Source organism: Pholcus phalangioides, unplaced genomic scaffold (genome assembly GCF_987345545.1).
Source record: "Pholcus phalangioides strain wild (caught in Gottingen) unplaced genomic scaffold, Ppha-v1.0 ptg000007l_1, whole genome shotgun sequence".
NCBI classification, from domain to species: Eukaryota; Metazoa; Arthropoda; class Arachnida; order Araneae; family Pholcidae; genus Pholcus; species Pholcus phalangioides.
Window position 1 is genome coordinate 55,305,579 of NW_028301600.1, and position 13,021 is coordinate 55,318,599.

Below are 13,021 nucleotides of genomic sequence, written 5' to 3' on the forward strand. Positions count from 1 at the left end.
CAGACTTGATTTAAAATTTTGGCGACAATGCAATTTTGAACTTCGCTGATATTTCAGTGCTTGTAGCTTACCACACATTAAATCCAGATATTTTGATAAAATTGGTGTCACTTTATATGATTTTTTCTGCTCTTTCCAAGTATTTCTTGGTTTGTGTGTAGGTTTTTCAGACTTGATGTATTGTTTTCCCATAATTGATTATCCACCATAACTTGAAAACAGTTCAAGATAGGACAAGGTTGGTTAGGTGTACCATGTTCTACTTGGACTCAACTGTCACCCCCTTTTGTTTGGCAGAACAGGTCACATTCACCCTGTATAGCTAATATATTAATGCCCAATGAAAGATCAATGGTAATTAAAAAGAAAATTGATTGCACAAAACAGGTAAATGTTATAAACAAACTTGACATCAAGATGAAGATGTAAATTGGGCATTAATTATTATAATTGGTCTTTAATTAGACAAAGAGAAAGGAAAGGATGAAAAAAGATTGACACATTTCTTTTTTTTTGTTTTGGAAATGCAATAAAGGTTTTCACACTCTGCAACTCTCTGTAGCTGAAGAACGAGTTTTTTATCTCAGATGAAGTTGGACTGAGATCTCAGTTTGTCGTTTGCAATGTGTTAAAATTTGAAATTATATAGAAAATATGAAAAGAAAATTAAAAATATTCAATGGGGAAAAAAGCATAAAATTCAATGTTAATTTAATTGCTTAAGGCTGTAATGGGGGGGGGGAATACTTCCTATTATTTTAATATATTAAAAAATCTTTGATGCTAATTCTGCCCTTAAACAATGAGCTGTAGTTTTCTGATGTTTTAATTCTCAAAAAAGTTAGGTGTAATGCAATAATAGTAGGGCTTGTAAAATTTTAAGAGATAAAAAGAACACAATTTCATTGTTACCTTATGCTGAGGGAGTAATATAGAATCTGTCATTACATAACTGTATGAAATGTAGTGTAGTTCTACTCTCTGAAATGTAAATTAAGTGAACGTAAGAGGTACGTTAAAAATCAAGAGGTCTATAAGTCCACAATAGCTCTACACTGCTGGAGTGAAAATCACAAATTCACTTTTCCAGTGGCTAAGGGGATTCACCATTTCTTTTAGACTTCTTTGTGGATACTTACATAAAGGCTCTTCAGGAACAACTACTGAATGATACAAAATCACAAAATCAACGCCCTCCATTCCATTGCCCTACCACATTTGAAAAATCATTTGAAGAATATTCAAGGGGGGCCAAGCTGAACATATGACATCACTAACAACAGAAAGCAATAACTATGACATAAAACTGATAATAAAAATACTGAAGTGAAGGAAACAATTTTGACTGCTCTTTCATTCTGACCCCTTTTTTTCTTTGGGACAGAACATGTTTTTCCACCTTGACAACGGCACCCATGAGTGCTGAAACATGTCAGTGTGTTATAAAATGTCATTTGTCCTTATTGCATTGTGAATATTTTCTATAATTTCGGGCAAAGTGATTCTTTTGATTAATAACTGTACGTGTTTCACAAGCATGAAAATCACAAATCCTTTCTTCTCATACATAGGTGTCTCAACAAAAAATCATTCAGATTCCAAGTCTGACTCTCTGAAATTGCTGAGGGTATGTGAACTCTCTGTTATAACTCTTATATATTTCTTAACTTCATGATCATATACCCCTATAATTTCTCAATCAAAATAAAACCACTGGCTATCCTGTTGAATAAAGAAATAAATCTTATTAAAAAACAGTTATAAACTGAGTACACTGAGGTGAAAAATATATGGAGTGTTACTATATCTGAGGGGCATGGTATATATATAGCCCAGGTCAATAAGATACTCGCTTAAAGTACCAAAGGATGTTTAGAGGTGTCGCGAGCTCGATACTTGGTTTGTCCCTGTCAGAAAACTTTCTTTCCTGACACGGGTACAACAGAAACAGCGACATGACCACAGAAAAAATTGCTACAGCAGGGAGTCCCCCATCAGGGGGTTAGCGCACCAACCTCTCGATGAGTATAAAAAACAAGCCTGCCGTTTGGAATCGGCAGTAAATTGTAGGTCCCAGTCTAATTACCCCTCGTGTGCAGAAAATGACTGTGGTACGACAAAAATGATCAATGATCAATGTTACTAACTGAGCAGATTATAAGCCACTCAGAATAATTTGACTGGTAATATAATTTTTTGCCACCATGCTATTACCTTTATTGATAATGCAGAATTCATCACTGTAACAAATTATAAAAATGCTTAAACTAAATGGTTTTTTTACAAGTTATTTATTTTTGTATCAACCTATGTATCATCTATTCTATAATATAAAATCCCAAACTCTGAAAAGGCCCATTTCTATGCAATGGAAATTAGTGAAAATTTTATGTTATAAAAGCTAGTTACGATTTTGGGTCAAGTTTTCATTTAACTTCTGAATATATCGTAAACCATTTGACACACCGAGACCAAGTTTTTTGTGTGTACCAAGAGGTATGTATATGCCACCAGTGCTTTTTTCCAACACAGCGTATTCTGGCACTTTACTTACTGTGATGTATCGTGTATTGTGCCGTATTGCAGTGCATGGGATATTGTGCTGCACTGTAAATAGTAGTACATTGCATATTGGTATGCATTGTGTATTTTAGTGCATCACATGCCATATTGCTTATTCTAATACAGTGCTTATGGTGTATTGTGCTCTATTGTGGTGCACTGTAAATAGTGGTGCATTGCTGATTATACTGCATTGCATATTGATATGCATTATATATTGTAGTGAATGGCATGCTGTATTGTTTATTGTAATGCAGTGCTTATGGTATATTGTGGTGCATTCCTTATCATGTTGCACTACTTATTGTGCTGTATTGCCGCTGGTGTCGCATTGCATATTGTGCTCTATTTATTATTCTGGTGCACTGCATATAGTTGTGCATTGCTTATTGTGGTGCACTATATATAGTGATGTATTGCTGATGGTGGTGCATGGCATATTACGCTGTATTGGTTATTGTGTAGCACAGCATATAGTGTGCATTGCTGATTGTAGCGCATTGCATGATGTATTGTTTAATGTAATGCATTGTTTATTGCATATATCATGGTGCTTTGCAATACATCACAGTTATACTGTATTTTGTGTTGTGGTGCATTACATTTTGTGTTGTAATGCAGTGCACTCTAAATAGTGGTGCATTGCTAATTTTGTTGCATTGCGTATTGTAATGCATTGGATATTACGGTGCTTTGCTTATTGTGGTGCATTGCATATTATGGTGCTTTGCTTATTGTGTGTATGTGTGTGATGCATCGCATTCTGTATTGCTTATTATAATGCAGTGTGCATTGCATATTGGGTTGCATGGCTTATTGTGTATTGGGTTACATTGCTTATTGTGGTGCACTGCAAATAGTTGTGCATTTCTGATTATAGTGCATCGCTTGTTGTATTGCTTATTGTAATGCAGTGGTTACGGCATATTATTATTATGGGCCCACTAATGTAGGAAAGGACTCAAGAACTTCTTTGGATCTCGCTGTTCCATACGATGGGAAACTAGCTCTTTTAGACTTTCCAATATTACAACTTTCACATGTATAATCTTTTAGATTGGAATTTTTCAAACCCATTACTTTATCTTGTCTAACTAATTTACTGAGCATAGCATTGTTAAAATGCCCTAAGCATTCATGCAAAATGTTTGATGGAAAAAAATAGTCATGTATGATGTATTGTTATGCATTACGTATTGTAATGCAGCACGTGCTGTACTCCTAATTATCATGCAGTGTGTACAGCGCATATCTTGCACTGTATTGCTTATTGTGGTGCGCTGAAATGAGGTGTATTGCTAATTGTGATGTGTTGCGCATATTGCTATCTATTATGTATTGTAGTGCATTGCACGGCGTATTGTTTATTGTAATGCACTGCGTATTGCGTATTATGGTGCATTGCTTATTGCGCTGTATTTCTTATTGGAGTGTACTGTATATTGTAGTGCATTACTTATTATGCTCTCTTACTGATGGTGTTGCATTATGCTGAATCACTCATTGTGGTGCATTGCTGATCGTAATGCATTTCATATTGTAGTGCATCACATGCTGTATTGCTTATTGTGGTGCATTATAAATAGCTGTGCATTGTTGATCGTGGTGCATTGTAAATAGCTGTGCATTGTTGATTGTGGTGCATTGTAAATAGCTGTGCATTGTTGATTGTGGTGCATTGTAAATAGCTGTGCATTGTTGATTGTGATGCATTTGTGCATTGTAAATAGCTGTGCATTGTTGATTGTGGTGCATTTGTGCATTGTAAATAGCTGTGCATTGTTGATTGTGGTGCATTTGTGCATTGTAAATAGCTGTGCATTGTTGATTGTGGTGCATTGCATATTGTAGCGCGTCATGTACAGTATTGTGCTTATTGCAACGCGTAGGCTTATGACATATTATAGTTCATTCTGAATTATAACACCTTGCTTATTGTGATGAATCGCATATTGTGGTGCATTGCTTATTGTGCTGTATTCCTCATTGTGGTCCACTGCAAATAGTGGTGCATTGCTGATTGTAATGCAGTGCTTATTGCATATTATGGGGCATTGTGTATTGTGCTCTGTTCTGGTGCACTGTAAATAGTGGTGCATTGCTGATTGTAGTGCATGGCATGCTGTACTGCTTATTGTGTTACAGTGCATTGCATATTGTGGTCCTTATCGTGGTGCACTACTTTTTTATTGTGCTGTGTTGCCGATGGTGGTGCATTGTATTTTGTGCTTGTCAATTTCTCCTTGTGGTGCACTGCATATAGTGGTGCATTCCCCATTGTGCTGCATTGCTGATGGTGGTGCATTGCACATTTTCTGTATTGCTTATTGTGGTATACTGCATATATTGCTGCATTGCTGATAGTGATATGTTGCAGATGGTGGTGCATTGCATATTATGCTGTATTGCTTATTGTGTTACACTGCAAATAGGGGTTTTTTATTGTGCTGTATTGCCCATCGTGGTGCATCATGTATGTTTTGCAGTGCATTTGTAGTGCCTAAGGAATATTTTGCTTGACCAATTAAAGATGTGATGAGTGGTTAGGATCATTAGAGGAGGTGGGGGGAGTTGGATGCCAAAGGCACCAGCTCCCCCCCCCCCCCAGTTAGCTATATATACATATATTTTTTACATTCATTTGAACTTTCAGATTTTTTTTTTTGCCAAACATAATTATGGTGTTTCTTTGATATTTTGTCGGTTTATTACAGCATAGACGATCAACAGTTCTCAGAGAACCTTATAAAACAAACAGTCATTCTCGGTTTGTGGAGCTTGTTCTTGTTAATGACAACAGAGAGGTATGAATATTTTTATAATCCTGTTGAAGTACAGAAATTTGAAGCATAAAAATTGTGTCTGAAATTAATATTTATACTAGTTTTCAGAATAATAAAAGTCTCTCATATAATATCTATATATATGCAGTCAAAAGTCCGTAGCACTTTGAGAAATAAGGACCTGAGACTGTGGTTCAGTACTAAAGTTATTGTCAAACCACTAGGTTTTTGTGCCACAGAAATAAAATGATCACTAATTTTAAGTAAATAAGCCCAGAAAAATTACCATAAAAATTATTGACACATGTATCTTTGCATGTGTGCTGTACACAAATTTATTGTAATCTGGTGTAACATTGAGTGCTATAAAAAAAGTTAATTTACCTCTGCTATGCCTATATGTGTTTTGTATTTGGATAAGTAATCAATGTTGGGTTCTATGTAGACGAAAAGCCATGATGCAGCACTGAACATAATTATGTTATTGCCTAACTGGCATTCACTGGGTGCTACATAAGAATGGCCTTAGCTGCTGTTTTTGTGGGGGTGTTGCCACAGAAATACAAAACATTATGGAGAATTCAGTACCATCAATATGAACACAAAGCAATATGGGATTGGTTTCAGAAGTGCTGTGTGTTTTATACAGACAGATCTCTATATGACAGCGGTTCTCAACCTTTCTTGACCCACTGAGCCCTTTCCAGTATATAATTTCGACAGTGAGCCCCGTAGGCGTATTTTTTATTTATTCATCAAAGTTACTGACTTATTTTTATTATTAAAAAATATTAATAATTTTTTTTTTCAAATTTACTGTTTTTTTGATTTTCCTCAAGCAGCCACAGAGCACTGGTTGAGATCCCCTGCCATATGATGTGTATAACCTTTAATATCATCCCGGACCTTTAAAAATAACACCAATTTTTAAAGTTCCCTATCAGCATAATTATCAAATTGAGCTTACTTATTATTAAGTCATCTAGTTTATGAAGCCATTTTCATTTAGTCCCCAGGGGTGACATTATACCAAGGTCTGTATATGATTCATTTTTAGAAGTGCTACATGAATTGCATTCAATTTTGGAAGGTATTCCTCTTAAAAATCTAATCTGGGTTGTATTTGTTATTAAATTCAAAAGCTTTTAATAAATATTTTATTTAACGTTAAATATATATTTGTGTTTTGTTCTTTTGTGCATTGAGTTTCACTATTGAAAAATTGTGTAGTTCATTCATTGATACCAACCAACTATAATTTTATTTTAATATAATTTCTTTTTATTGGTTTTATGAACATTGTCCATTCCATTAATTATTTTTTAAAGACCAGGTAGTTAGTTATATCTGGACTTATTTAATTCAAGAATTCATAGTTTCATTTTCACAAAAAAAGTTGCATGATAATTTTTGTAATTGCATTTGCTGTCAAACTTTAGTTATAACAACATTGAAGGAATCATGAAATTCTTTTATAAAAATCAGTGTGTCATTTAAACCAAAGTTGACGCTATTCATTGTCATTAAATGTAAACTTCAATAACATTCTCCATGACAGAGTTAGGACTCTATCATTGGTTCGTTTAGGACCCATTATGCAATTTTGTGTGACCTATGGCATGATAGAAACTACATTGAATTACTTCGAATACATTAATTAGAATATATGAATTTAGCTAATAGTTCAACCGCAGATTTTTTGATTACTATACTATATAGTAGTTAAATTCATCATTTCTGATGACAAAAACAATTTTTATCCACAACATATACTAAAATCACTTGCAGACCTGTCATCCTTCAGAAAGTAAAAAATCCTGAAACTTTCTTACAGAATCTTACTTAAAAATTTGGTGAACATACTTTTCGTGCTAAATTATTTTATGGCTATAATAAGAACCAACATTAAAAGCAATACATAAGGTGATCATATAACCCATATTTTTTGGGACATTCTAATATTTTTCATCATTTGCTGTCCAACTATTCCAAAGAAATGTCTATTTTTTCAATGAGGTATTTTTTGAATTTCTGATATTTACTGAACATTTTTATTATGTTAAATTTTTTCTTTGTGAAATCATTCTAATTAACCGAAATTTATAGAAGCCCCCCAACTCCCTTGGCAATTTTTGACAATAACTTAGGAATTTTGCCCACAACTGGTGACGTCTCGTATTTTCCAGTATATAGATCTTGATTTTCTATAATTTTCGCTATGAAATATGGTTAGCATAGTAATACCTAATGAATTATCTTTTAGTTAAACATGTACAAAAAGAAAACACTTTTTTTGGGTTCATAAGTTTAACATTATAACCTATAACACTAACCTAATAACCTTTAACACTATCATCTATCATATTTTGAAAAGAAGTTTGTCACCTCTGCTTGATGATAACAGGTCAAGGTGTTATGATATTTGTGATCTATTATAACTGGATTTGACTGTATACTTTACTAATTTTTTCAGAAATTCATATTTCTCTTTTGGTTTTTATTTTGTATTCTAGTTCAAGAAGTTCAACCAGAGCAAGGAAATAGTTTTTCAAAGAAGCAAACAAATAGCCAACATTGTAAATGGAGTAAGTGTATATATATTTTATGGTTTTGAATAACTTGAAATACAAGGGAGGAGCAGTCAAGTAATGTGTTTTAAGCAACTTTTCTTCAATTTTGAGGCATGATTAAAAATTTGGAAGATGCCTTTTAATTCAAGTAGAACCTGACTTGAATGATGGAGTACTTTAAAATCATGCGTGTCAAAAGCTTATGAATTTCCTGAACGGGAGAAAAATTGTCTGAAGACAAAAGTTTCCCTATTTAACAATGGCTTTCTAAATGTTTTTCTTTATTCACCATAGTTCCCAAACAATATCCCTCTCCCACTTTTGTTAGACTGAGCGCGTAGCAATCTAGAAAGCAAGGAAAATAAATAAATGAAAAGGAGAAAATGAAAGAGCAAAAAGCAACAAATTTGAACAAATAAATTCCTATTGCATGTGAGCATAGCAAATTGCACAGCAGCATTGTTGATATAGACCAGGGGAGGCCAACAGCATGCCCATGATGTGACTTTGTGCGGCCTGTGACTAGGTAAAATTACTGTGTATTAAATTGATTTTCTTATCATTATTTAACACCAGATCTACCGAGCGGACATTTTGACTGCAGTTGGAAATTTCGTTTTTTATCCAGATTTTAAATACCTTATGAATACATTTTTTAGGAAATAATATTGTTATATTAGAATTGCCCATGGGGTTCGTTGCATTTCAGGTGTAAGCAAACATACAGGGTGTTTTAAAAAATATCGGCTAATTTCTAACAGGTGGTAGAATGCATTCAAATAATCTCATCATCCATTTTCAATCCACTGCTGGATGAAGGTTTCTCTAAATTTTCCCATTTAACTCTGTCTGATGCTTTAGCCATCCAGTTGACTCCAGTCACTTTTCTGATCTCATCAATCCATCTTATGTGGGGACGCCTTTTCAGACATTTAATGCCACGGGGGGTACCAATCTAGAATACTTGTGGTCCATCTGTTGTCCTTTCTTCTTGCAATATGTCCAGCCCATTTCCATTTTAAATGTTTAATTCTTTCCATAATATCATATACCTTTGTGTGGTTCCTTATCCAAGTGATTCGTTTTCTGTCTCTCCTTGTGATGCCTAGCATACATCTTTCCATGCTCCTTTGTGTTGTCTGTAGCCTTTGTATCGTCTTGCTTGTGAGTGTCCATGTTTCAGCTCCATATGTCAGTGCTGGCAGCACACACTGGTTAAAGGTTAAACACTTTTCTTTTCAGACATAATGGCATGTGGCTCTTCAGAATTAGTTTTAGCCAAAAGTGCTCCATCCGATCCTGATTCTTCTGTTTATTTCATTAATGATTTTGTTGTCTGTGGTAATCTCTTGTGCCAGGTATACATAACTTTCTATTTCTTCTATTTCTGTGTTGTTGAGCAGAATCGTCTTCTTCAAAGCAAAGGAGTTGAACACAACTTTACTCTTTTGCAGATTAATCTTCCAACCCACCCGAATGCTTGTATTTGCCAGTTCTTGTATAATTTCTTCTAGTTCGTCTGGATTATACTGCTGATAATAACAATGTTGTTGGCAAAATGCAAATGGTTGAGAAATTCTCCATTTATTCTAATTCCTTTCTCATCATAATCCAGTTTTTTAAACACTTCTTCTAAAACAACAGTAAAGAGCTTTGGTGAGATAGTATCGTCCTGTCTGACTCCTTTTCCAAGTTTAATCTTTGCTTTTCCTTTATCCAAACGAATGGTCGCAGTTGCTTTTTCCTACATTTTCTTAATGATATTGATATTTGTCTTCTCTTCCCCAATTACATCTAAAGCTTTAACAACAGCAGATTTGAAGACAGAGTCAAACGCTTTCTCAAAATAAATAAAGGCTATATTCGTATTCCTTGTGTCTCTCTAAGAGTTCCCTGATTGTTGGTATGTGAACCATTATACTAAATCCACTTTGAAAACCGCCTTATTCTTTTGGTTGGGCTTCATCCAATGTTGATTCAAGCCTATGCGTCAACACTTTGATGAAGCTTTTATAAATTCTTGATAAGAGACTGATTGTGGTCAATAATTCTTGATATCCTCTTTTTTCCCCTTTTTATAAAGAAGAACCATCATTACATTATTGCAATCTTCAGGCATATTCAATTTTGTGAGACAATTTGTGAACAAAGCAGCTAGCGTACTGGCAAATTCTTCTCCTGCTTCTTTAATAATGTTTATTGAAATCCTATCTTCACCTGGGCAGTTCCCTTTTTTCATACATCTTGTAGACTTCTTTTAGCATAGGGGCTACTTGTATACATTCTGCTCCATTTTCTTTTCTTCCTGCTCCCTTTCCTCTTTTCCGATCCTGTTCTTCATGTTTGTATAGATTATTCTAAAATTCCTCAATAATACTAACAATTTCACATTTCCATCTTTCCTTTTTAGTGCAAAAATTTCTTCTCCCAACAGTTTGTTTTGTTGATTTTAAGCTCCTATTATCTTCTAGTGCTTTCTTTCCAATATCACAATTAAACTTCCTAACATCTTCTGTAATCTGCTTTCATACCATCTTACAATGTTCTGCATATTCCACTTTTGATTTAGGGTCATTCTTCTTAATCTGAAATTCTCTCTGGTCTTTCATCAATTTCTTTGTTTCTTTTCTCATCAGTTTGATTTCTTTTTCTCCAGTGACTTCTTTTGCTACTTCTTTAGAGTAGTGGTTAAATTTATGTTCATTGTGACATCTTGTCCATCTTCAGTAGTGTTATATAACAAATCAAATCAGTTCATCAGCTCTAACTGGAATTTATATTGATTTGGATTTACCATACTGGAAGATTTACCATATCTATGACAGTTTTGTATTTTTGATAAGTTTTGCTCTTTCCATTCTAGTGTTGAGCAATATTCTATATCTCACCAGCCGATGTTCACTTCCTGTATTGAATTTGTTGAGAACACTACAGTCTTGGATAATATGCTTCTTATTAGATAAGATGTAGTCGATCTTACTTGTTGTTTCAGTTGGGCTTCTCCACGTCCACTTTCTTTGGGGTTTCTTCTTAAAAAACAAATTCATGATGCATAACTGTTTGCTCTCTGCAAATTCAATGAGTCTGTTTCCTCTCTCTTTTCACACACTGCAACCATGACTTCCAACTGAGCTTTCACCATTTCTTCTCCCTCCAATTCTAGCATTGCAGTCACCCATAACTATTTGATATGATGGTTTCCTTTATTATTCATCTTGTCTAAATTCTTCATAAAAATATTCTACTTCCTCAGAATAGCTTGTTGTTGGTGTGCATAGACTTGTATGATCTGTATCCAGTATCTGCTTGATATTTGCATAACCGACTTTGCAACTCTATCAGATGTGCTATCTAACTCAACAATGTGATTTTTCCACTTTTTATGAATGAGAAATCCTATTCCACTAGTTCTTCCATTATTTGTTCCTCTGTAGTAAAACACATGTCCACTGTCAATTTCAATTTTCTCCTCTGTTTTTCTTCTTACTTCACAGATGCCTAAGATGTCCCAATTTATTCTTTCCAGTTCTTCTTCCAATTCCTGTAAACAATTTTCTGATGAAAGAGATCATCCCTTATACATGACCAAGGTCATCATCTTATGGCAGCCTGGTCCAACCCAGAGATTCTTAGCACCCTCTGTCTTCATGTGTTGCTGGTCACTGCCATAACCAGGGACACTCAAACTGCTGGCCTCAGTTTATAGAATTCATATTTCTTTTTAGAGGTTTTTTGACTGTAATCCTCCATGCTGGCCAGTGTGGGTTGGAGGAAGCCATCTGCATCTGTTCATCATGTGCTAAACATGGCTACTTATGGGCTACACAATGAAAAGGTGCGGATTGGACTTTAAGCCTCTACTCCTAGTTAGCAAATAAAGACTATTCAACAGCCCAATTCAAATAACACAGCGTTAGAAAAAAAAATTATTTTTGGTGCCTGGAATTTTTTGACTGATTTTGATATTTGGTGTGCTGATTTCAAGTATAAAAACAGTTTTTCTCTGTCAGCTCTAGCTTTTGAGATTCAGCATAGCTCAATTACACAATATTTTAACATTGAGTAGTAGTTAAGTTTTTTATGTGGGGGGATTCGTTTTCCTCTGCTTTTTTCTTCCTGCTCTGTGTGTCCAAGTTAAATGTGTGTTGTCCGGCTTTTGTAAGGCATGGTCGTGGAACACAATTTGGATCTAAATAAAATTTTGAGTGTGTTTTAATCTGTTCCAGGATTTTTATTCCGCAAATCACAAACAACTACATAAATTATAAATTTCTTTGTTTTGAGGACTGAATAAAAGAAAAAATGACATCCAGTTGAAGAAGTTGTAATGATCATCCTGGTGTATTTTGCTACAGACATAGTGAGTACACCCTAAAAGAGAACGGTAAAGCCATTTTTCTGATTTTGTTAAAAGAGCTTACCTTGGGTATTTTGGCATTAGGCTTGGTGACCAAGATAAAATTTGGACTCCACACACGGTGTGTAAAACTTGTACATAACATCTATGACAGTGGACTAATGGGAAGAGAAGGGGTCTAAATGGGGTCAGTGCCCATTGCTCACTCAACTAAGATGAAAAAGGAATACGATACTATCACTGGTTATAGAGAAGATAGTTTCACAATCATCAATAAGTAATTTGTGTGGACTTGGAAATGATTAAAGGCCCTTTTACACGTAAATCTTCCCCAGACACCCAGAGTGGGACGTTCTTGCACGAAGGATTGGAGGCAGTTAGGAGCATGGCATTCAAGACTGTATTGCTAAAAAGAGGCACATTCTTGTGCAAGCTCTTTCCTGCATGAAAGAATGCCCCGTTCTGAACTGTGTGTGTAAAGGGAAGCGTGTGGCAAAATTCATATGCTTTTGCGTGTGGATTTTCGGGGAAGCACAACACTCCAAGTTCCTGGCCAAAGTTTTTCCCTGTTGGCAGATCGAATTCGGCTGACATTTGCGAGGATAAAATATAGATTTCAAAAGCTTATTATTACTACGTGGATTATTCATTTTTAAAAATAATTTCAATAATTATTAATTGAAATTACTGTTACTAATTTATAGTAATTTTTTATACAGTTGATAAGAAATTGAAAAATAAAATTTCTG

At 34.6% G+C, this 13,021-nt stretch overlaps 1 protein-coding gene across 2 annotated transcripts in view; it reads left to right on the forward strand.

The window, feature by feature from the left end:
• The window catches only part of Meltrin (disintegrin and metalloproteinase domain-containing protein meltrin), a 143,662-nt gene that overhangs the window by 84,955 nt on the left and 45,686 nt on the right, over positions 1–13,021 (forward strand). For both annotated transcript variants that reach the window (XM_089233569.1, XM_089233570.1), the window contains exons 6-8: positions 1,572–1,627; positions 5,277–5,366; positions 7,859–7,930. In XM_089233569.1, coding sequence (XP_089089695.1) covers positions 1,572–1,627; positions 5,277–5,366; positions 7,859–7,930 — 218 coding nt within the window. The remainder of the gene's footprint in view (positions 1–1,571; positions 1,628–5,276; positions 5,367–7,858; positions 7,931–13,021) is intronic.